General features: G+C 43.9%; 1 protein-coding gene across 1 annotated transcript in view; it reads left to right on the top strand.

The window, feature by feature from the left end:
• The window catches only part of LOC120849437, a 32,700-nt gene extending 12,103 nt beyond the window's left edge, over nt 1-20,597 (top strand). Inside the window, exons 3-5 of the mRNA XM_042293627.1 lie at nt 8,103-8,161; nt 17,837-17,899; nt 20,437-20,597. Coding sequence (XP_042149561.1) covers nt 8,103-8,161; nt 17,837-17,899; nt 20,437-20,576 — 262 coding nt within the window. The 3' untranslated portion in view covers nt 20,577-20,597. The remainder of the gene's footprint in view (nt 1-8,102; nt 8,162-17,836; nt 17,900-20,436) is intronic.
• Nucleotides 20,598-26,402: the final 5,805 nt, after the last annotated feature.

Genomic DNA, 26,402 nt, shown 5'->3' with positions numbered 1-26,402 from the left:
AGCAAGCGATCTAGACAATAACAAGGATTTTGAACGGAGGAAAGAATAATCTAGCCCTAACAGACAAAGAAAGGAACTTACTTTGGAACGACCGTACCATGATCTTGGCTGTTGAGCACATTTGACGTAGTTCCACGGCTCACAGTCGCTTCCTTCTTGTTTAGACACATTTGAAACCAAGATAAACTCCACGCATCACGACTAATCGGTGAATTGACCTGAAAACAGAGATATGAAAACCCACACGCCCGGCCAAACGTGCAAAAAAGGGCTGTGGATTGGATTGGATTCCATTGGTTGGCTCTAATGGATATCTAGCGACTTTACGGAAACTATTTTCAACACGCTTGCAATAAAACGACCAGCAATGCAAATTTAAAAAAAAACATTAGTATACACAGTAATAACAACTTATTTAGCATGTAAACATCGCCACAATAATATAAACGCGTCCTGAACACGCAGCAAAAAATTAAATACGAAACTAACCGCACAATGTATCCAACCGACTTCAGCAGACGTATAATCTTTTAAAACATCTAACATTGTGTATGTCGGTTTGGCTTTGGTTGTTAACGCGTCCTGCTGGTAAGGAAGTGGTCGGTGGTTCGAATCCCACTAGAAAGAAAGATTTCTAATTCTTTTTTTTTTTATTGCGTTTTTTTCTTGTTTTTATTATTTTAAATATTTGCTGTGTTTTTTTGCAGTCGCCGGCCCACTACTTTAGGGTAAAAGTCACGCAAAATGTGAAAATAGAAAGTGCGAGCCCAAATTTGAGTTGATGCAATGCACAAACCGTGGCCCTCCTGTTTGCCGGGATAAATCGCTCCCTCCGTGCTAATAGGTTGGTTGGTGTAGTACGCAAACAGCGCAAGTGCTTTCAACGAAGTAAAGAAGCTAATAATAATGGGAATATTGAGAGAAAAATGGGAAAATTTGTATGTAAATGCTCAAACTGCCACAGTGATGCAGCCGAAGTTTGTCTGAAGGCGGTCACCTTTAGCCACTATTAAAACAAAAATACCGCTATTTTAAGGCAGTTATTTACCTGAGCTCATAGCGCGCTACGCATTGAGCACATCTCTTAATTTTCTGACTTCCGGAAAGTAGTACTTAATTTTGTTCTGGCACATCAGTGATATCCATCGCCTGCCCCCTGGTTTTACTTGTTGAGGTTGTGCTCCGCAATTTTACTTTATTATTAGGCCTATAATGTTTTTATTCCTGAGATCGAAGAACAGTGCGGATAAATAAACTAGCTTTCAGAAACGGTATCGTTCGGTGTGATAACATTTATGTTTTGTAGCGCCAAGGGGTCACATTCACAAACCCGGCAGTGTAAACACCCACAACGCCTTTGTGTTTCCCGTTTTATCGTGTTAAAAAGAAAAAAAATGTTTTTATATTTACTTTTTTTTGGTGCGGTATGTCGTATAACATAAGCTATCGGGGACAGATCATCTGACTATGTGAACATTTGAAATATTTCTGTTAGATGGTCGTAGCTACCACAGAAAATAGTCGATTCTTGCCTGAAATAGCATATTTTCACACTCAATTAAAATCACCAATAACATGATCTCAGGAAAGTTGTGTACATCTCGCAGCGTCATAAGCAAAACACACATCTCGTTCTTGTCCAGATTCTGCAATGTAATGCAAATTATTGTTTTTGTAACTCAAAGCGCGTGCTCAATCATACCACGTGTTTGTTAATTGTGGTTGTTGTTCTTCACTCGGATTCTCCGCCATACCGTTTTTATTTCATTTTTCTTATCAGTGCCAAACACGTGCGTATACCACCGACCTTGAGTATAGTGCATCAAATTAAACTAGCTTCCTGAAAAGGTGTCGTTCGGTGTTGTGTAATTTATTCTTCATAGCGTAGGTGGTCAGAGTCTCGAATCCTGAACTGCAAATGTTCCACGCCGCATTATTTTTTCTCGCGTTTTCGCGATAAAACACGTCAGCCCTGCCATGCTGGGATCAAATACACCAGCGTCGGCAGTTATTTGCGAAGGATTGATCTACGCAAATATTTCCACTCGCTATTCATGAATTGCCACAGTTCGTCAAAATCTGGAGGACTTGACTGCATAGTAAAAACGGCAAAAAAAAAAAAAAAAAAAAAAAGATAAAACGATGTCGGTCAGTAAACGGAACTCCCATGGCGGGGCTCGCCAGCCTGAACAGCAAAGCGCCGATGCCGGCCACTCACTGAACTTCCGTGTAAATACTGGCCGTCAAAGACAGCAAAGTGCCGATGCCGGCCAGTTACTGAACTTCCATGTAAATACTGGCCATCACAGACAGCAAAATACCAATGCCGGCCAGTTACTGGAACCTCCATAGAAAGACTGGCCAGCAAAGACAGCAAAAACCCGATGCCGGGCAGTCACTGTAACTTCGGCGGAACTGGCCAGTGAGCAAGACGAAACCCCGACGCCGGCCGTGGCCGGTAGCTCACCGGCGCCAATGGCCGGGCGCCGCCATCCTGTTACCGGGACCGGCCGGCGTAGTCCCGATACCGGCCGACGCGGTGTGCTACCTGGGTTCTGATTCAAATTTCTCGCTAGACCCAAATATGTACCATATGAAGTAGGTCGACCCAGAGATAACGAGCCAGTTATGCTTTCTTCGGTAGATAAATATATTAAAGTAGCTTGCATAAAAGAATCCCCGCTGAAAACGAAAAGTTTGAAATTCATTTAGTTTTATATCGGTGTCAGTTTTAACCGTATCGGTGAATATTTTTGTTTTGATAACTTTTGTACAAGGAGAAAAGGCGCAGATGTCGACGCGCTACTTAGTCATTTCAACTGTCTTGTAGATAAATCTATTAGCAATTTTGAACCAGTCACAAAGAAGAGAAAAAATAATTTGGATCCCTGGATTTTGAGAGCGGTCTTGCAGTTTATGCGGAAAACAAAAATAAAATGTTCTATGAAAAGCAATCTAGCCTCGGCTGATAACGCTTTGTTTGGGGGTCTAGAGACGACTTTAAAGGGAAACGTGGGAAAAACTTAAACCAAGTATTTTAATGTAACTCTGTCTGAATAGATAAAATAAAATCCTGCCAAATTCTGGAGGTCTATCCTCCCAAAAATGTAATAGGTCATAAAGCCTTATTATACAAGGTGAATGTGTTAGTAAACAAGCAGTGCTTGCTAACTATTTTAACGAATACTTTAATTAGGTATTTAGTTGCGATAATTGCGGTCCAGATCTCAGCTTTGGCGGTGCTCGGCTTTATTGGATGTTTGCATTAGTGTATCGGGTGCTCTAAATCTACTCCTAATACTCCTAAAGTTCGATTGTAAAACAAAGCCTTGGACCTGAAGAGATTACCAATTTTTTTATTCACCGTTTTTCTCTTTGAGCTCCAAAGTACTTATTTGTAATTTTTGAAAAATCCGTTTCTAGTGCAACGGTAACTCGACTATGAAAAACAACTAAAATTATTTCCCTATTTAAATACGGTAGCAAGCAAGTGGTTACTAACTTTCCTCTACTAACATCCTATTCTTACAAGCTCCTTGAACACACCAGTTCATAAACATATATTTGAGCACCTCGATACTAATTCGATTCTTTATCCCCCAGCACATGGCTTTCGTCCTGGCTGCTCTACCTCTACCCAGCTACTAGAATTCACACATGAAATTCATTTTGCCTTAGTTAAAAGAGGGCACCTAGATGCAATTCCATCTTTATTGACTATTTAAAGGCTTTCGATAAAGGGCCACTTTCTAAACTTCTTCAAAAACTGCGAATGATCGGAAAACACGCATCACTGATAAATTGGATCTCTGATTACCTAAAAGATAGATCTCAGTTTGTTTCATATGCGTACGTTTATTCTAGCAACGTCTCGATTGGCTCTGGTGTCGCGCAGGGTTCGGTTTTAGGACCACTTTTGTTTTTGCTTCATATTATTGACAATGTTGACCATATTCCTATTAAGACTCGCTTTTATGTTAATGATCGCGGTTTATATAATGAAATCGGTGCCGTATATGATCACGCCATGCTAAATAAATGACTCATTTTTATTATTTCTTAATTAAAGCTAGATATGGCAGATAAAAATGAGCTTTGAAAAGTTTGTGCTCATGACGTTCACTAACAAAAATACACCCTCTGTGTTTATTATGGTATAGGTACTACAATTTTCTGCAACACCTACAACTTCTTTTTATACAAACGTGGAAACACCACATAATGTAATTTAGAAATGCAACACCTACCACCAACAATGTAACAAACGAGCCTCCTCTATCTTATGGTGGGCGATTAGGCTGACGCTACTCATTCATTTAGCATTAACACCAATCAAAACCACAGAAAAAAGCTTCCCCCGTCGGGCGACTGTTACGTTCGGAGCTTGAGCAAGCAAAATAAAACCGAATACACAGGCTGTCAGCCAGAATGGAACAACTTTTAGAAAACTATCACTCATCAAGACGGTCTATTTAGCTCCTCTTACTTTATTGTTTATTAAACGTTAGGCACAAGACCGAGCATTACCAAGCCCAGTTTTTTACACACATTTGACGCTGTTCAGCGGTGTTACAGCGAGCCGCTGGTCGCTCGAATTTTCTTGTTCTTTGCCATTGCACTAGATGCTCACTTGTTTCTAAGTTAATTGAAACGTCCGAGCAGCCGGTATGCTCGAGTATTGGCGCCGTTGTTTTTTTCCCGCGTGAATGGCAGTGGGCTCACGCGTTCATGAAGACGAAGAAGCAGACGACGACGAAGCAGACGACAAGACGACTGTATCTGCTTTTCGGCGTTTGCTGACAAACTAAGGCATCACAAACAACACAGTCTTATGAAGTACACACATACAGGAGAATCAAGCTGATACCGGGGCGTCCCACACGCTACTCTACGATGTACTACGCGCAGCCCTATGTCGCTGGGAAGCCGGAAAGGCCAATGACTACAAGTAGCATGGCGGCGGCATTACTTCTGGAATGCGCGCACCTGCGCAGTTCGCGTGGCGACATCGGCCTATTATGAAGTCTGAATTTGGATTCGCAGATAAGCACTGAAAGGTTAATTGAAACTGTGTTTTTCACGTAGGCTTTCTCACCTAGATACGGGAACCATAGGGGTCTTGAAATTCAGAAATTTACTTATATTGTAGTGACAAGAATTAAAAAAAAATGCTCAGGAGCCAAACGGGCTTTTGATCAGCGTAGGTACCAGATGCTTCACAGAAAGCTGGCTTTGTATATTTGGAAATAGTGTGAATAGAATCGTACCTAGAGTAAACTTCCCCTACATTAGCATATATTTGACTTGAGAACATTTTGGGAACATATTTCTTAATATAATCTAGTGTTAACATGCCATGACAAATGTAACAAAATGTTTTCTAGATTATACGTTTCAAGAAATGCCACACAGCTTCATATTTAACGTTGCTGCAGGATAGTGACAATTATTACATAAAATGATAAACGTATGGTCTCAGAAGCACTATAGTGCACAGCAAAGTTGTAAAATAACAATTACATAACCCGGTCAATATATTAAGGCATTTCATCGGGTCTATTCCGAAGTGTAGTTTCAACGTTTTATTAACTTTGCTATTAAAAATATAAACGAGGAATAATAGCATTTCGGACACTTTTTCAAGAATAAGGCTACCAGATACACTTATCAAAACAACACTTTTTTTATACTTGTGCATTCGGTGACAGTAACCAGCTCGCCATTTATTTTTTCTATATACCTGGCCAAAAATGCATGACAAGGGGTGGAGTGCTTATTTTAGGTTACAATCTTTGGATGCTGTTACAAATTGAGGAAAATGGAGTTGGGGCGAACCGCAGATGCTTATGAAAGCCAGGCTGCGTGGCGCGACGTCTGTTGGCCGGCCGAGTACATAGTGAACGAAGCAAACAACTCACTGTCTCTCAGATCTCATAGATCTGTGCGACCAGTTAGCTCATAGGAATACAACTGGTCATACTTTGCTTGCCGTCCCAAGGCGATGCTCTCGCATATGCTAAGGCATACTAATAAGTGGTTCATATAGTGTGAATAATATGTTCTCTACTTACTATTCTTTTGTCTCAAGGATATGAAAACCAGGCCAATCATCACATATCAATGCTACCACAGCACGATCACCAATGATCCACCAGGCTCCGCAAATTTTACGATTCTTTGGGATTGGACAAATAAACAGACACCGGAGGCCCACGGTATCACATGGTCCGCCAAAACAAAAACGCCTAACTCATACACACGGTACGTCAGCCCACGTTTTAACTGTACATTTCAGAGACGGTACTTTAAAACTGTGTTTGTGAGCCGCGTCTGCCAGTGGTCTATGCTATTCTATTGCAATACGCGTAATAGTTTTAGTAGTCTAGTAATGAATTTGATCGAAATGTTTAATTTAATTACGTATGAAAGAATGAAAAAGAACCTTAAACGTTCAATGCCAGTTCATATTTATAAAAAGTAGGCTTCCTCACAATATTTAATTGAAGAGCAATTTTACTGAAAAAATACCGATTCATTAGAAACGTTAACAATATAATTCAGTACTCATCAAATCGCTGCTTAATTGGTCTGACTAATTTTATAGGAATGCCCCCATATAATGCTCCTTGGGCCCTTAGAGTCCCCTAAATTAATAAATATATAAATAGGTAATGCGTTCCGTACTTCTCTCAAATGACTAAACATGGAGTGCCTTCTCGTTTAAATATATAGCGATGGTTTCCAGTGAGAGACTTCTCAGACTGCTTATGATTGAGCCTAAACAAAACACTAACTGTATTGTTCGGGATCCAGCAGATTTCTTTGTTTCGAGTCATGTGGCTCTGTTTTTTTTTTTTTTATGTTGCTTGTCCAGATATTGATATATTTATATTGAATGTTCTATTGTTCAAACTAATTATAAAAGTGTGTGGCACCTAGTATCCGGGAATTCATACTGACTAATGAGTCACTGAAAACAAATGCGGCAAGCGTTCTATAAAGCGCCACGCTTCGAAGGCCGAAATCTTGAAACGCTCGCCATCCTACTATGGATTTTTATGTGCAATCATAATATAATAAACCTCGTGTAATTTAAATAAATACAAATGTCGAATATTTTGCTAATCTTCAGGGGCATAACTCCGGTCAATATTACGACTGTTTTCAGCTAAATAGTGTCCCTGAGTTACAAGGTATAATTTTGTTTTCGATGTTGTGTGTAGTTTTATAAATATCACGGGCTCAAAGTTTGGTCTCGGGCGCCAACGTAAAAACCGGAACTATCTGCTAGGGGGATGGCAAACCCTGGTAATCAGCGGCACGGTCTTGACGTGATGTTGCAAGAGTACTGTGGTAAGCGATGCAACCAATCGACCGCAGCTACACTGCGACGTGGCGTCATAAGGGTGCTGCACCAGTGTTCCTTAACTAACCCGTTTGCTGCTAGCTAAAGAACAGCTGGTCGCGTCTTTAAAATTGGTTTTAGTGGAGCACGCGGGTTCACTTTGATGTGATGTTTTGGCTGTGACCATATTTCGTGCCACTAAAGCGTTTCTAGTCATTTATTTTGGTTTCGTGTTCGACCGGAGTTGCCCTTTAACGTCTCTTCAAGCAGTCAATGCTTCTAGGGTATACCTCGTGCTGTCGAAAGAACCTTTGTAGAACCAAACCAGTAACGAGGCAATGTTGACATTCTTTTGCATTTAACCCGAATGACTAAAATACTTCTTCTTCAATAGGCAGCCTGAGTTTCAATGCAAAATCGAGTGCTTGTAACCTCCCTAGGCATGTTCTCGATAATTAAAGATATTGCGATATATTTTTTCTATCTGATGGCGAAAAAACACCATCCACCCAAATGAAATGGGTACGAATCTTTTACGCTTTGCCCTATGGTTGATCTGGGAAACTATTATGTCGAATTTATTTATAAATACATGAAACGTTCCTTAAAATTTAAGTCAAACTTTATGCCGACGCGCTAATAAATATTATTTATTTCGCTTAAAATGAAACGTTCAAGAATTTGGGTGTACTGTTAGTTCATGAATTTTTGTTTAATTTGGTGTGCTTAGCCTAGTAATACACACTTTTTTTTCCAGTGACACAATTAGGACACATTATGATGCAGTCAGTGGTGTCGGGAAGATCAACACTACAAGTAAGTGAAAATGGATATAAAGATATATTTCCCAAAAGAGGTAGACACATCGAAATTATGAAATAAATAACTTCGCTATGTATTTTCCGAACGCGGATAATATCGTAGAAAGACAATAATTAATATTACCACGCGCGTCGCAGATCAAGCACAAACTTGGCCGAATGGTTACCGTGCTAGACTGTCGGCCGGAAGATCTGGGTTTAATTCCAGGTAGCGGAATGTTCTTTTATTTATTCTTAATACTTGTCGTTCTAGAAACATCGAGAACATTCTCGTCTCGTCGAGTTACGAATGTTCTACGCACCGAACGTTTTCGGCCGAATGTTCCAGAAACCCACACCTGTACAAAATGTGCCCCGCGTGGCGAGCCGAGGTCCGTCTCGCCCAGCGTTTGATCCTGCTGTAACGCCGACTTCGACGCTCGCGACGCTCTGTTGTTATCCTCTATTCCCTTTTTGTATTGGGCACAAGTTCTCCCCATTAAATGTTTATTTATTGTCCTTTCGCGAAGTTTCGGCCGTACTTGTATGGGAGCCCGTTCCGCGTAGTTACGGACCACCAATCACACTGCTGGCTTGCGAACCTCAAGGACCCTTCAAGACGCCTCGCTCGATGGAGTCTCCGACTACAGCAGACTGTGGTCTAAAAGTCAGGCCGCAAGCACAGCGACGCCAACTGGCTGTCCAGAGCCCCTGTCCAAACATCTCCCGGCAGCAGCAGTGGCGGCTTCGATTACGTGTTCTCTCACGAGCCCTGCAGACCTTCGCCATTCGACAAGATGTACTTTATAAAGGGAACTTCGGAGGCAACAACTCGCCGTGGCTGCTGGTAATCCGGACTGACCGCCGAGAGGCGATCTTTCAAGCCTGCCAGGACGACCTGACGTCCGGACACCTTGGTTACAGTCGGACACTGGCTCGTATTCGTGAAACGTATTACTGCAGCCCAAGCTCCCCAAAACCGTCCACCTATACACACGGTCATGCCACGAGTGCCAGCGACGTAAAAAACCGCCGACGAAGCGGGCAGGTCTCCCGCAGCCAATTCCTCTGCCATCTGCACCGTTCCAGCAGATTGGAGTGGATCTGCTTGGCCCTTTCCCGCCGTCAACTCTGAGAAACCGCTGGATAGTCGTCGCCACAGATTATCTCACGCGGCACGCCGAAACGAAATCCCTTCTTTTTAGGACTGCTACGGAAGTCGCTAAGTTTTTCATCGAGTCCATCGTCCTCCGGCAGGGCGCTCTCGGAGTTCTGACTACAGATCGCGGGTCGTCATTCATGGCAGAGCTGATGCAAGACATCCTACATCTCTGCCACGCCAACCGCGGCGAACCACAGCGTACCATCCTCAGACGAATGGTCTGTCGGAACGCCTAAACTAGACCATTGCCGACATGGTATCGATGTACGTCGACGTCGAACACAAGACTTCGCATCATATCTTGCCGTATGTCACGTTCGGTGTGACAGCAGAGACCCCTGCTGTTACACAATTCCAGCTGGTTCATGGTCCCAAGGTGAACACGATGCTTGACGCCATGCTACTTCACGAGCCGGCTGGCGACGGAACAGACAACGCCCATCTGGTTGCGCAACGAGCAGAGGAAGTCCGCCATCTCGCCAGAGTCCGGATCCAAGACCAGCAACGTGTCGACGCTGGCCACTACAACCTTCGCCGTCGCGACGCCCACTATCTGCCCGGAGACAGAGTATGGGTATTGACACCTATTCGCCGCCGCTGTCTCAGCGAGAAGCTGTTAAGACGGTACTTCGGACCCTTCAAGGTGCTTCGTCGACTCAGAGACCAGAACCGCGAGGTGATACCCGACGGAACAAGAATATCATCACGCCGCCCACCGCGACCTGAAGTCGTCCCTACTACGCTTGAAGTCAAACCCTACTACGCTTGATAAGATTGTAAACTGGGATCTCGTACTACGCTCAATAGGAAAGTGTTTTACAGGCATCCGTAGTTTCCCCTTCCTTTGGTTGGTTTTGTCTGTTTTGTTTCCGTGCATCGAAACGATGTTTTTTTTAAAAGGGGGAGTAATGCAACGCGCGTCGCAGATCAATCCCGCACGAAGCCGAATGGTAACCGTGCTTGACTGTCACTCGGAGGATCTGGGTTCTATTCCAGGTAGCGGAATGTTCATTCATTTAATCTTTCTACTTCTCGTTCTCGCAACTTCGAGGACTTTCTCGTGTCACTGAGTTACAAATGTTCTACGCGCCGAACGTTCTAGGCCGAATGTTCCAGAAACCTACGACGGTACAAAAGGTGCTCCGCGTGGCGAGCCGGGGTCAGGCTAGCCAAGATTTCGATCCTCCTGTTACGCTGACTTCGACGCCCGTGACGCTCTGTTGTTATCTTCTATTCCCTTTTTCTTTTGGGCAGAGGTTCGCGCCATTAAACGTTTACATATTCCTGTTTATTCATTGTTCTTTTGGTCACCACCCGTGACAATATGGACTATTATAAATTAAGTTGACAGTTTTAATGATATTTTAGTAGATACCAAACAAGATTATTCGCAACGTGATTTATGAACACTAAAGTAATCACCACCCACCAGGGAGCTGCTCTCAAAATACCATAAAGATATCAATATTTTTTTCCGCGAAATAATATAGCTACTGCAATATATCCTATAGTACACAATGTGGATTCCGTAACACACTTTGGAAATGGCCTTGATCAAAATAGGTCACCAAGGACGTGTCTGTTTTAGTCACAAAAGATGTGCCTAATCACATAATATGTTTCACAGGAAGTAACGAATAAAGGGCTTGTCTGAAGAAATGTCAATTAAGAAACAATAATTATATCATGACCTGCTGCGTATTATTGCCTACGTACCTTTGACGCGCTAAGCCAGTTTTCGAGAAATTTATGATTTTTACCTTTACAAGTATATACGAGTATCATTTTTTCTAAACATTCCGCTTTTCAAGACCCGAGTTCATCGAGCTTATCGGGCGCATATCAAAGAATAATAAAAAAAAAATGCAATCAGTACACGCCCCGCAGGGGGCACCTGTGAAAGCAGGTGTTTGGAGAGTGGCGTCTCCACGGACCACGAGCTCCGCAGGGGGCGCATGCACCTGAGGTGCTAGGTGCTTGGTGAGTAGCGTCACCACGGACCCCAGCCGTGTGGGCCACCATACCCGCACGTAGGGGGCACCTACTCTAGTAGGTGCTTGGTGAGTGTCGTCACTACGAACCCCGAGCCATGTGGGTTCGCCCACCCACGTCTGGCTGTGCGTGGCTTAACCCGTGTCCGGGGAAAGGGGGACCCTGGTGGTTGAGCTGAGCCCGGGGCATGTTTGGACCCTTCGGGGCCCCCCGGGCGAGGCAATACACTGCTTCGACCCCTGCTTCTCGTAGACGGGTGTCCTGGCTTGGCCCGACCAGGATGATTCAGTCAGTCGCCTCTTCTACCCACTTCTTCCTTCTTTCACTTTTCCTCCCACCTCCTTCTCTTTTCTGCTACACTCTCTTCCTTCCTTTTTCACCTTCTTAGGGGGCAAGGGCCAACCTTGAGTGGAAACAGGTCCTGTCCCTGCAACCACACTAGGGTATAGTGCCCGGGCAGCACTGGTAGTGTAATTGTGTCAGCCAAGCCTTTCTTGCTATGGCACATTACCTACCCCCTTGTTGGGCTCCGTGGTGGGCGGTGCACCCGGGCACTGAATGTTCCTCCCCATGTCATGGGTTCTCGTACAAAAACCTTCCTCGATCGGCCCCCGAAAAGGGGCCGCACCGAAGTTCCAACCACAGTCAACACACCATCTACTCCTGCTAGGTTCCCAAAGTTCTTGGTTCTGCACCCTGAAACTGAAAAACCACTATTAAAGTTTTCTCCCTTCCTTGTAGCCAAGATACTTGAATCTACTGTCGGAAAGAAATTCAAGGCCAAGAAATTGCCCTCTGGCGACCTGCTTGTTGAAATCGAATCAAGCCAGCAGAGTGCTGCCCTTGTTGCTTTAAGTTCCATATCTGACCAGAAAATCACAGTTACACCTCACCGCACCCTAAACACCATCCAGGGGGTCATTTCTGAGGATGACCTCCTTGACTCCTCAGACAGTGAAATAGTTGAGGGACTTTCCGACCAAACGTTCTAGCGGCAAGGCGTATCTCCTTGCGTCGCGACGGCCAAGAACGGAAAACAAGGCACATAGTTCTTACCTTTGAATCCACTACATTGCCAGAGGCTGTGAAGGCTGGGTACCTTCACTGTAGAGTGCGGCCCTACGTACCAAATCCTCGCAGGTGTTTTAACTGTCAGAGATTTGGTCATGGATCCCAGAACTGCCGAGGCAAAGCCAGTTGTGCGAAGTGCGGTCAGGCTAACCATCAAGCTGATACATGCTCTAACGACGCCAACTGTGTCAACTGCAACAGTCCCCATCCCGCGTATTCCCGCTCTTGTAAAACTTGGAAAGATGAAAAAGCTATTCTTACCTTGAAAGTGAAGGAAAATCTCTCTTATCCAGAGGCACGCCGTCGCTTTGTGTTCTTGCAAAAAGGCGGCTTTGCAGAGGTGGTGCAGCGGGGGCCTGCACCACTGAAAGTGGCAGTGGCGACCCAGACGTCTTTTCCAGACAATGGGAAGCCACTGCAGTCCCCCACGCCCAAGCTGAAAATTCAGCTCCCTGGGCATGCACTTTCAGCAGGTCGGTCTGCCGACCATTCCAGCAAGAGTGCTAACTTCCCTGCACCTTCAGGGCAGCAGCCTCTCCGTTCTGGCGGAGAGTGTGCACAGGCTGCCCACCCTTCTCAGGATGGGCCGGCAGCTGCAGCTGTCGTGCCCGTCCGCACTCCGCGGTCCCCTTCCAGGGAAGGAAGTCGACGCTCTCGTCCGCACTCGTCGGAGATAGCATCCTCTTCCAAGGAGCGGCATGTCTCTTCTGTCGCTCCTACATCGAAAAAGGGACAGGAACGGGTGGAGTCGGGCAGTGCCCTGCCCAACACACCTGCTGCCTCTTCTGCTGGATCAGGTCGTGGCCGGGGCCTGCAGCCCCGCGCCGCGAGCCAAGCCAAAGCTTTACCCAAAGCCCCGTCCCAAGAGGCGGAGGCAATGGATGACAGCAGTGAGGTGTTTGCGCCAGCGTCTGTTTAAGACGACATGGACTGGCAGACAGCTAAATCTAAGCATAAGAGCAAAAAACCAGTAACCCCTCCAAAGTGACGTAGGACATTCTTTTTTGCCCTGCGCGGCAAAGTCAAGGTTTTACTTTTACTTGTTCTTTTCTACTTTTACTTATTTACTAATCTTTTAACTGTTTTAGAATAATGTCTAAATTTACTTTTATGCAGTGGAACTGCCGCGGTCTTTTACGAAATATTGATGATGTCAATTTTTTTATGGACGAATTACGTCCTATAGCTCTCTCCTTACAAGAGACACATCTTAATGATCATAATTCAGTGTTACGTCGCCATCAGTTTTTTAGAAAAGATCGCCCTTCATCAAATGCATCAGGTGGAGCAGCTGTGGCTGTTCGAAGTGGAGTCGCATGCTCGCAGGTTCCTCTTTGCACACCTCTTGAGGCAGTGGCTGTGCGCCTTCTTTTGGATCGCCTCATCACTGTTGTATCTATTTATATTCCACCAAACATTCCACTGCATCTTCATGATCTCCAAAGACTTGTTGCACAGCTTCCTCACCCTTTTTTACTTTTAGGAGATTTTAATGCTCACCACCCGTTATGGGGTAGCGCCCGCCAAGACTCACGTGGTGGAGTCCTTGAGCGGTTTTTATTAACATCTGGGCTGTGCCTCATGAATAACAGAAAACCAACCTTTTTCAGTGCAGCTCACAATTCATTTACATCTATCGATCTTTCCATCTCATCCTCTTCAGTGTTTTCTTCATTGACATGGAAAGTCTTGGATAATCCTTTTGGAAGTGACCACTTTCCAATCATTTTGGAGAGTCTTGTTTCAGTTCCAAGCCTTATGAAACGTACCCCTCGTTGGAAACTTGACAAGGCAGACTGGAGTCTATTCAACCTAAATGCAGAGCTTAAGCCTTGCATGTTCTTGTCCTTAACACACGATGAAGCCACCACATACATTACACAACAGATCACTAATGCCGCTTTTCGCTTCATCCCTCAAACCTCCTCTAGCATCCCCAAAAAGTGTAAACCATGGTGGAATGATGATTGTTCCAATACTAAGAAAAAACAGGACAAGGCATGGGGTATATTTCGCAGATATGCAACATTCATGAATTTGATAGAGTTCCAGCGAAATAGGGCCCAAGCTCGTTGGACCAGGAAACAGGCCAAGAGGAAGTCCTGGAGAGGCTATCTGTCATCTATAAGCTGTTATGTCCCAGCAAAAGAAGTGTGGGACTGACTGCACAAGGTTGAAGGCAAATACCGATGCTTTACAGTCCCTCTTTTTCCCTCTGTAAGCTCTTTACATGACCAGGCCAATGTGTTGGGCGCTCATTTTGCAGCCGTTTCAAACTCATCTCATTACTCTTCAGCGTTTCTGAAGTTTAAAACAGATGCACAAAAAACGAAAGTCAGTTTGGCAGGAGGAGCCTCTGCACCATATAATCAGCCGTTTACAATGGTTGAACTTCAAATGGCTCTCAAAATCCGGAAGCATTCATCCCCGGCTCCTGATCGAATACATTATGAGATGATCCGCCATTTATCGGAGGAGTCACTCTCAGCCCTCCTGACATATGTCAATGAACTATGGAACGATGCACACTTCCCCGCCGATTGGAAGCAGGCAGAAGTAATTCCGTTGCTAAAGCCTGGAAAGGATCCTTCACTTCCTACAAGTTACAGGCCGACTGCACTGACTAGTTGCTTGGGGAAAACGTTTGAAAGGATGATTAATAAGCTTCTTGTTTATTTCCTGGAGCAACACAATATTTTGAATTTAAATCAATGTGGGTGTCGATCAGGACGTTCCACCATAGACCATTTAGTCCGGCTGGAGACTGTTGTACGAGAGGCGCTTGTAAATAGGCAGCATTGCGTATCTGTATTTTTTTATTTGGAAAAGGCTTACGATACGACTTGGAGGCATGGCATCCTACATGACTTGTTCATGTATGGAGTACGCGGCAGATTATTTCATTGTATAAAAGACTATCTTAGTGGACGTTTCTTCCGTCTACGGTTAGGCACGACAGTATCCAACAGCTTTCTCCAGGAGAATGGTGTTCCTCAGGGTGGAGTGCTGAGTGTCACCCTCTTCGCCATAAAAATTAACTCTCTTTGTCGTGTCATACCTTCCTCAATATCATATTCATTATACGTAGATGACATTCAAATTTCTGTAGCATCATGTAATATGTCTAGTTGTGAAAGGCAGCTACAACTAGCCATAAATAAAATGACTAAATGGGCTAACGAGAATGGCTTTAAGTTCTCTCCAGAAAAAACTATTTGTGTGCCATTTTCTTTACGGCGGGGTCTGTGGTTAGAGCCCTCTCTCATGTTAAATGGAAATACCATCGAAGTTAGAACTGAGCTTAAGTTTCTGGGATTGATATTTGACAGTAAGCTTAGTTTCGTCTCCCATCTCAAATGGCTGAAGCAGAAATGTATGCAGACATTGAACATTCTTAAAGTCCTCTCACACAAGTCTTGGGGTTCTGGTAGGAGGTGTCTATTTCGTTTGTACTTCTCTCTTGTACGATCGCGCCTTGATTATGGGTCTGTTGTGTTCGCGTCTGCTCGGCCGTCTGCCTTAAAAATGCTTGACCCTGTGCATCACCTTGGGTTGCGTCTTGCGACGGGTGCTTTCAGAACACCTCCTATTTTAAGCTTGTATGCTGACTCCAATGAAATGTCACTTGAAAAAAGGCGGCAGTACCTAAGTCTCGTTTATGCCTAGAAGGTTTTATCAGAACCCAGCCATCCAGCCCACAATAGTATTCCAGAATCTAAGTTTCATCGTACTTTCGAGCATAAACCAACTGTTATTCGACCCTTGAGCCTTCGTTTTGAGAGTCTCCGTCTCTCCCTTAACCTGCCACGTGAGGGTGTCCATTTCCTAGAAAGTGCATATCATACTGCCCCATGGGATATGAAACAAATAGCTTGCAATTGGTATTTTACAAAATTTAATAAACATAATGTTTCTCCACTCATTCTACAACAGGAATTCTTAGCTCTGCAAGAAAAATACATACATTACCGCCAGTTTTATACTGACGGTGCCAAGTCCTTAATGTATGTCGGCTCAGCTGTTTACTCAAGTTCGTTTACCCATGTAACTCGACTTCACAATGTCGCCAGCATGTTTACTGCCGAACTATATGGTGTTCTGGCAGCACTTGACTATATAATCAGGAACAAAGTGATGAAAGCCATTATATTTGTAGACTCTCAAAGTGTTCTTACTGCAGTATGTTCTATCACACCAACTACGAAAAAGTTGACTCGACTTGTACGGGCCAGAGCTCAACAGGGACTCGCTGGTGGGAAGGACATTAAGTTTTGCTGGATCCCGAGCCATGTGGGCATCGCAGGCAACGAGGCTGCAGATGGACTAGCTGCTTCTTCACAGAACCTTTTACCATCGAATGTCTGCATACCTTACCAAGACCTTAAAGCGTCCGTAAAATTTTCACTCTCGCAACTTTGGCAGTCTGAATGGAAGTTAGCCGATAACAATAAGCTTCATGTCATCAAGCCAGAACTTGGTGCATGGGAAACCTCGTATAATAAAAATCGTTTCCACGAAGTCCTCCTGTGCCGGCTGAGAATCGGCCATTCATTCCTAACCCATCAATACCTGCTTATAGGTGAGGAACCGCCGATATGCGAGCACTGTGGGGAAGCTTTATCTGTTCTGCATGTTCTCTTTCTTTGCCGTGGCCTTTTACAACAATACAAGATCTATTTCTCTGAGTTTTTCAAGTACAACATCCCATTTCACCCTGTCCTATTTCTAGGGGAGCAGCCTCTCATATCACTTGAACGTCTTTTAGCTTTCCTCAAAACTACAGGTATCTTACATAAATTATAGCCAAATTCTAGTCTAGTGAGTGTACTTTTACAAGTGTTTTTCAGCTTACCTAGTTTGGCGCAGTATGGCCATCGGAGCTCTTGCGCCATAAAACCCGTAAACAACAACAAGCAATCAGTACACGTCACTCTAAAGTATGGTGTGTTCCGCATTTCCGCTTGAACCGTGCTTTGCAATCACTGCATCATACCTTGCCTTATTTACTAAATAGATTTCATCTCAAAAACAGATATATATTCTCTGACAAAAGCTGAGTTGCATATCCGATTTATTTAAACGGAATTCCTGTGTATGGGTGCGCGTTCTATGCTTCTTCTGTTTTTCATTTTGTAGTACATGCTGTACAACGTTTCCACTTTGTTGTGCTTTTACTGTGTTTTTGGGTGCACGCCTACGTTCGTAGGCGAACGTCCATAACTACTGTGTAACAAACGTTGTGAATCTTTTTTAATATCCTACTCTTTTATTTTTATATTTCTGCCAAGTCGTTGAACTTGTTTTGCATTAGGGCCCCTGACAGAGTCAACTTACCTCATGATAGCTTTTTTGTCTGGAGGCCAGCCAGAGTAATTTTTTGGAAATATATAATTCACTTCATTTCATATCATTAAAAAAACGTGAATTTTGTCTAATCTTGAATTCCCTATTTTTGTTCTATTTCAGCTGTTCAGGAAGAGTTGACTGTTTTGCTGCCGTTCGAAGGCAAGGTACTTTATGAAAAGATCGGTAGGTGACGCATACGGTAAAGCGCACACTTTCTTTAAATAGCAGGATCAAGTATAGTGGCTTGACGTGAAAGCGGTGAAGTTAATTTCACTCGAAGGAGCTTGAATATAATAGATAGAATTTAAAGTAACGCCGGAAAGTGCCAGCAATTATCACCAGCTTTTCACAAGATATCAAAATAAGATTTATGTACCAGGGCTTTGTTTCTCCTGTGTCATTTAGCCATTTACGGTTGTTTGCGCTACCACCTCACCTGAGCGTTCAAATGAGAGCTAGTCCAGAATATTGTAATGCAGCCATGTATCGTTAATATGTCAGCTTCCGTTCCCTTAAATGTCGTGCGTACTGTGAGCCGCCTATAGCAGGAATACAAAAATACATAGATTTACTCAGTTCGTCCCTGAAATGGTGTCTTTATAGCAGAGTATCTATTTTAACGCGGTATATTCTAAGGAGACACGAGTGTAGTTGTTTTCATCTGGGGATACTACCCGGATAACACGCTAGAGAAACTCCCAACTTGGGCGAAAGTGTGGAAAACACTAGGGCTTAACTTTGGCCCAGTTAGGTTTTGCTCCATGGCGCTTGTCAATGTTCAAGTACGCTACCCATCTATAGCCCTAGTTGAGCGATCCTAGGGCATGTCAATGTTTTGCTTTCTCTGGTTTGCCACAGGAGTGCCAAAGTAAGTGCCATACTTGAGCCATAAATGCCAAAGTAAAACCTAATTTCGAGATTCCGGACGTGCCAAAGTTTTGCTTTTCTAGGCTAGGCACAGGAGTGCCAAAGTGAATGCCATACCTGAGCCATTTCTGACAAAGTAAAACCTCATTTGGGTATTTCGGACGTGCCAAATTTTGGCTTTTTTCTGGTTTGCTATGTGAGTGCCGGTGCCACACTGGAGCCATGACTGCCAAAGTGAAACCTGATTTGGGAAATCCGGACGTTCCACCGTTTGGCTTTTCTCTGGATCGCCACTGGAGTGCCAAAATAAGTGCCGTACTTGAGTCATAACGAAAAAAGTGATACCAAATTTGGGGATTCCGGATTTCTGTGGTGTGCCACAAGAATGCTCTTCCGCGCGGTTCAGAAAAAAATTAAATTAAATTATCGTTCTTATGGTCCGACGTCATCATTTCCGTTCCCAACCAGCACGGTGATATTTGGCAGTTTCGTGCCAGTACCGGCCGGAAATCGGTTCCAATATCGGCCTAATGTCCAGTTTTGCACCACCTCTTGATATACGGTAGGTATACATGCCTTGCACTGGCTTATCCTTACCCATTTCGCACCACAACTGAAGAGAGAGAAGGGAAAGCTACTTTTGTACGAATTCCGATGATTCGATGACGGGTTTATCGTCTATAATCTTCTGGAGCAGGGGTCAGAAACCCACGGCCCGCGGGCCGCATGCGGACCGCTGGGCGGTTTTATTTGGCCCCCGGCACGACGCCCAATAAGGAACCCCCTCTCCCCTTTGCAGCTTCCTCACAAACCCAAGAATCACAAGGAATTTAGGACTACAAATGGGGTTAGACAAGATCAAGGAACGCTTCGAATTGGCATTGTCCGGCATACCTATGCTTGTTCAGAGAACGTCTTCACTTTATTTTTGTTCTGGCACTTGTTTGGCAATGTAGGCCCAAAGATACTAGATGGCAGCCGAACTGCCTGGTAGTAAACCCAACTCTGGTCCTCGTTTGGTGATTTTGGCTCAATAAGACCAGATGGCAGCCGAACTACCAGGAAGTAAAGCTTAACTCTTGTACATCTTTGTCGAAATAGGGCCAAAATGCCCAGACGTTCGCCAAAAGGTGAGATTTAGCTCTACTTCGGCTTATTCGGGGTTATCAAGGCCAAAAACGCCCAGATCATTGTAAAATTTTTGCCCAAAGCTCTGTGCTTCCTGGGTAGATAATTTCTCATGCAATTTAACGTGTTAGAAACTGGTATCTCATCTTGCTGGTAACATACTTTACATGAAAGAATTGCTTACTAGATATGTACAAAACTTCAAGAATTAACATCCTTTCCACATGAATTACACAGAGTTTCTTATCTCTCTAAAAGGCTCCTGTTTACATTTTTTTAACTTGATGCTTGTAATTTTTTGTACAGAAAGAGTATAAGGATAATGTAAACTACCATTTTATACTCAAAAACAGAATACTTGAACATAAATTAATATATTTGATAATCACTGCAGTAAAAAAAAAACTTAACAGGAAGGCGGTCTACAGTGCTATTGTAGAATGAACCAAACTGTTTATGTTTCTTGGTGTAAAACGGCACAATACGTTGCTACCCAAATGGGACTTTAGATGTCTTAAAACGAAGACAACTAAGACAAAACTAAGGGTAAAAGAAAAGGAAGGTGACGAAAAGACAAACTGAGTTGTAAGTTACCGCGACGTGAGTGATCCTTTTTCTGGTGTGCTTGTATTTTCAGTGTGAGTGAATTTACTTTTGCGACATTTCTTACATTATGAATACCCAACTCGCCCAAGCATCGATTCTGCAAACATTTCATGTTTCAGTTCTTACAAGCGAAAACAATACTCTGGTGAACAAGATATATGACGTGGATTTCGAATGTAAAAATGCCAAGAAACTTCTGAAGAAAATTTGTCCTCAGCCCTGCAACATGATTTTGTCTCGAGACTTGAACACTGATTAAAATTGAAATCAGTTCAAACAAGTTTGGTATCTGCTGCTCCGTCTTTGCGAATTTAGTTATATTATATTATTCGTTTTGAGCTTGCCCAAACTGCCTCGGGCGCATTTAAATGTGTTTTGGAATCATAAACATATTTCACCAGTTCTAATTGACAATGTGTTTTTTTGTGTGAAATGTCTGTTCATTCTTTTTAAATAAGCGTGTGTTCATATGTCCTGTAACCCGCTACTTTTTTCGGTAACGTAGTAACGTACTCGTTACTTCTTTAGAACTGTAACGGGTGACGTACGGACGTTACTTCTCGGTCGAACAGACCATAAAGAAAATTTGACGGACCATCAAACTTTTCTGATGGCCCATCAGGCTTCTTTAATGGCCCTCCAGACCTCCTTGATGACGCCTGATGGTCCATCAGACCCTCCAAATAGACCATCATAGGGAATTTGATGGTCCATCAGACTTCCTTTATGGCGTGTGATGGACCATCAAAAGCGTCTTAATGGCCCGTCAGGAGCTCCAATAGCACCTGAATGTCCACCAGACTTCCCTGATAGGTCATCAAAGGCGTTTTGATGGTCCGTCAGGGTCTCCAATGGCAACTAATGGTACATCAGACTTCCCTGGTGAACCATCAAAAACGTTGGACGGTCTGCCGGAAGTTCACAACGGCACCTGATGGCCCGTCATACCATCGGGCGATGGACCATCAAGAGGGCTTTGTACCATCAAAGCACGTTGACTGGGTATAGTCTGGTACTTCCGCAAATCATATTCTGTAGCGGCTCTTATATGTGACGACAATATTCGATCAGTCGTAGGCGCGCGTGGATATAGGGGTTCTGAGCGAGTGTATGTTTTTCTTGACTCGACCGCAAGTAGGCTTAAACCGATCGGATATATATATTAACACGGTACTTATAATCGCCCTCATACCATCAAATTAACTGTCGATGGTCCGACAGGCTTACTTGGTGATGCCTCTTAGACCATCAAACATTTATTTCCTGGCGGTGCCTGATAGACCATTAAAGGCTTCTGTTTGTAGATCAGAGAGCTTCAAAATGTTCTTTGTGGTGACTGATGCACCATCGAAACGTTTTGATGTTGCCCGGGTGAGACCATCAGAATTTGTCGATAGGCAATCAAAACGCAAAAATGCTGATGGTGCTTCTCATAACATCTTTCGTTGGTGAAAAGAACCTGACTATATTCGGGATGTTCCAGCAGTGGCGGAGAAAAGGCGCCAATTATCTCACGTTGTCGCGCATGCATAAATTACATTCGGTGGGGAAAGCTGACAGCGGTGTGGCTCGATAACATATTGTTCAGTCGGTAATAATCAGCCTCAACAATTGCCCAAGGATACTGGAAAGGTAACGAAGACACCTTCTTATAGACTCAGGTATGTTCTTGAAACCACAGTTTTGTTTTAAATTGTTTTATTTTCCTTTGGTGAAACAACTTGTTCATGCGCTTTGTTTGTCAAGTAGATCATGTTTACAATCTAAGTAGCAGAGGATGTGCCCAAAAAGCATTTTGTTTGATAGGAAATTCATTTACTAGGCTTGCTGTGAACTAAATGTTTGCGAGGAAAAACGTTTACGAAAACGCGAATGCGGTATTACGAGGCTTACTCCATTCTCGGGCCAACGAGGCTCAGTGTATTGAACGCTCTCGCACGAAGCCGTCATGCCCAGCATGAACATCAAGTCATTAGGCCATCAGGTGTCCCAAAATACGATAGGCCATCGCATCATCAAACCATCACAGCATAAAACCATCAATGTCCCAAAATACGACAGACCATCAAACCATCACACCATCAAGCCATCACACCATCAGGCCATCAGACCAGCAATATCCCAAAACACGTCAGGCCATCATCCTGATGGACCATCAGGATTTTTTGTGATGGTCTTTTCGATAGGGTTATTCCAAGTAACGTGTAACCCAGTTACATTACTCGTTACTTTTCCCAAAACTTAGAAATATTTGATTTCAATATTTTTTTATTTTTGTCGCTGATCTATGTCCTTTTTTTTGTTTTCTTTTTGCAGTTTCTTTGTGTTTTTTTTCGTGAGTATTCAAGTGAAACCGTAAAAAAAATATAAATTATTATGTTCAGTTTCTGTATGAACATAATGTTTCTTGAAATATGGCGCCTATGCATACCTGTATCGTCAGAATTTAAAACGTGTTCATTCATAATTTAAAAAAAAACGGACACGAGGGCCGAGCTGGTTGGCCCGCGCGCTCCCTGTCCTGGAACGTGAGCCGCTCTCCTCTTTCAAGGCATCCGCGCTGCCCCCGGGGACAATGCATCATCTCCGGTCCAGGGGCACTGGCGCATCCCAGGCGCCTGATTCATCTGTGGGTGCGGGATTTTTCCCGCACTTTTCCAACATTACGTGAGAGGCTTCCCGCCTCGGCCATTTGCGCTGGAAGCGGCTTCTTCGTGCTAGCCATGGTGGATAAAGGTCGCGGTAAAAAGCAGGAAAGTTATAAAGATCGAGTTCGACTAATTTCGACAGTTTGATTCACGATCGGTCCGGTACAATTCCACTATAACCAGTTCATTTCGGCTTTGGCCTGTTCATATTCAAACTGTTTTCAAATATTTTTTTTTTCTATGGGGAAAACGTGTTTTTTTATGTCTCTAGCTAAAACAGACTTCTTGCACTGAAACGTCGCTTTCTAGTGCGAGGGCTCGTGCCACAAAGCAGCAAAATATGTTAAGAGAACGCTTATACGAATTCAAAGAATAGTAAAAAAGATAAGCGAACTATAGAGTAACAGTGGTTTTCAGCGGGATTTCTGGGTCCAATAAAATACGAGCTTGAGCCAAGAAACATTGCATAGCGGATATTCCCTGCCATTCCTTGGCTCACCCTATCTTCAATCTGGCAACATTCTTGAGTACTGGCTGTTGCTTGTGTTGAGTGGACCAGGGAATTCCTACGAACCACCATGGAACCTCAAAGCTTGGCAGAGGCCTTCCTACCTTGGCCATCTCTGACCGAGGAAAATCAATAGACAGCCACGGTAAATCAAACACTGGCCGCGGCTTGTTTACTCTGGTCATCAATGACCAAGGAAATTGATTGGTCAACCAGGAAAGACGTTCCCTGGCAGTTCCGTGGCTTTCTGGAGCAAGGAAAGGCTTTAAAACGCCAGGCTGGCATACAGACGCAAATGGCTGGGCAGTCGTGGCCAAGCTATCGCAACTAAGTGCCAATCCTGGCCGTATCTAAACCAAGCAACCTAAACCACCTGGGCAATGACATGTAAGACGAAATTAATAATACCGCATCTCTCAAATGATTTCACTTTTATATTAATTAATTCTACTTGTTTTAGGCAGGACTCGACAATACGACCCGGTTGCGAGCCAGACACGTTACTGACTAGGCCATGTCCGTCGGACTTCCTGGACACTGGCGGGAAGAGCATGAGAAGTGGAATGGAAGGTGATGCGAACGGGGCCCGATAATGATATTGCGCTCCACGTCTAAAGGCGAAGCTTCAGCGTCCGCCAAGAATTTTCCAGCCTTATCGTTGATAACGGTGCCTCACTCTATCACAGTAGTACGCGTGGTGGCACGGCTGCCAAAAAGGCAAGCTCTCTTTTATTCATGAACTTTTTCTTCTAATCTAACAGGTGGGAAAGGGGGGCCGGGGGGGGGGGGGGGGCGGAGGGGGAGTGTGTACTTACCAGGGGGCCGCGAGCCGCACATGAACCCTCGAAGAGCCGCAGTATGCCCACCCCTGGAATATACCTTGTACATTAGTGATAGCAAAATATATTTATTCAGCTCTTCATAATTCTTTCATCTCTATCAGAATAAAGGGTCGATCATAGTTTTAGGCTATAAAGGGAGAAGCCCCAAGAACAACGAAATTTATTGTTACAAAATAGTATATTTTTTACGTTAAAATTTCGGTTACCATCGAAGTACCCTTTGCCTGATGCAATACACTATTCCAGACGTTTGTTCCAATGCTTCAAACAGTCTTTAAACTCCTTCATTTTGAAAAAAATTTAGTGCTTCCGCCCTTTTCTCACCTTTTCCACATCTGCTCACTGTTTTCCTACCGGAGCTTCTTTCGTCTGGAAAAACAAATATCGCAAATTGCCCAGCAAATGTGTTGCTACGTGAAAAAAGTTTTTGATTTGGCGCTAGTGGTGCTAAACCATTAACGCTAAACCAAGTGTTTAGTGGACAGTTAGTGTTAGAGTTAGAGTTAGTTAAAGAGATATTGTTAGAGTTAGAATTAGACTTAGTTAGGGTTAGTTATTGATAATGTTAGTTAGAATTAGTGTCAGTTAACGCTAGTGGAGTTAGTGGTGCTAACTGCCCGAACTCGCGGTTACACATTTGTGGCTTCATTTAAAAAAAGAATTAGCCTAAAAATGTTTCAATATAAAAAAAGTAACACGGGGCAAGGTCGAGTAAATAGGGAAGGTGGTCAGTAGTGCCGTTTTCGGTTAAATAAATAAACTGCTAAACACTCAGCGTGGGGTTGGCAGGCGCGATGTCATGGTAGATGAGCCAATTTGCTGTTTTACACAACTCAGGACGTTTCTTTTGCAAATCGTATCGCAACATTCTCAAAACTTACAGAAAAAAAACTTGGTTGGTCGTTTGACCTAGAGAAACAATTATTAGGGCAATATCCCTCTCATCAAAGAAACTGATGATCACTGTTTGTATGTTGAACTTTACTTGCCGCGCATTCTTGTGTCGTGGGAAAGTGGTAGTTTTTTTTTTTTTTTATTATTGACTGGAAAGATGCTATTGCACCAAGTGTTTTCACAAGGCGCCCGTCTTTCTGGCTTCTTGCTCGCGGAGCAGTCCGGGAGAGCGAAGTCGTCTCGCCCCTCCTTGTACTTCTGACCAATAGGTCGCGCTTCGGCGCACTCTAGCGGTGATTGTGGAAAACCTGCTTGCCAATTGGTTATAAAAGACAGCGCACCGGGGTGCTATCCAATTTTCTTCTTTTGCGTTACTATATCTATCTCTGCGGGGGTCTTCTCTCCACCCTGGACGGTAGGACTTGTGAAAGTGCAAAGTCGCGAGGGTAGGGTGCTTTGATGGCTGACACTACGGACACAAGTGTCGGTCCGTGAGTCGTACCTAGTTCTTTGTGAGCCCGGTGGAACGGACAATTGTACCGCTGCCGTAGCTACCCCATGGTTTTTGGATAGAAATAGCTGGCCTTGCGTTTGATGGGTGTTCAATAAACAGAAGTGTTCCTCAGGTGGTGCATGTATCGTGCGTCAGAGTTATGCTTTGAGTACGTACTCAATGGACAAGCCCGGTTCGGTCTGCTTGGTTGCGTACCACGTGCCGGCTAGTGTCCATGGACTTTCCCACAATGTTTCGTTTCAGGGTCGTAGCCGTTGCACTAAAGCTCATATCCGGTTATGACTTCGGAAAAAAATTAAAGACGTTTACAGCTTCCTGTAACTCCGTATTAGAGCGCAGATCTTGAGGAGGAGGAACGGAGGTACTTAGGAGAGTGTATGCCCTCTTTCTCATCCGTACCCAGTCCTCCTCCTCTCCTCCTCCTATGCTCCTCTCCTCCTGCTTTTATCTTGAGGAATTTCGATCTTGAGGCATACCGTGCTAAGCAATGAGAAATATATATATATATATATTCTGGGGTGACTTCGCTCACCACTTCTCTGGAGAAAGCAAATGTATTTCTCACATCTGCAAGCTCCATTCTGTCTAAGTTCTGCCTGTGCCAGGAAACAGGACAGCAGGATCAAGGCGGGAGAACGAGACAGCGTTAAAGATAACACTTTGACGAGGCACGTGATAC

This window comes from Ixodes scapularis, unplaced genomic scaffold, assembly GCF_016920785.2.
Source record: "Ixodes scapularis isolate PalLabHiFi unplaced genomic scaffold, ASM1692078v2 PGA_scaffold0__279_contigs__length_252992795, whole genome shotgun sequence".
NCBI classification, from domain to species: domain Eukaryota; kingdom Metazoa; phylum Arthropoda; class Arachnida; order Ixodida; family Ixodidae; genus Ixodes; species Ixodes scapularis.
Note: the sequence above shows the minus strand (reverse complement) of the source record. Positions and strands in the feature narration are given on the sequence as shown.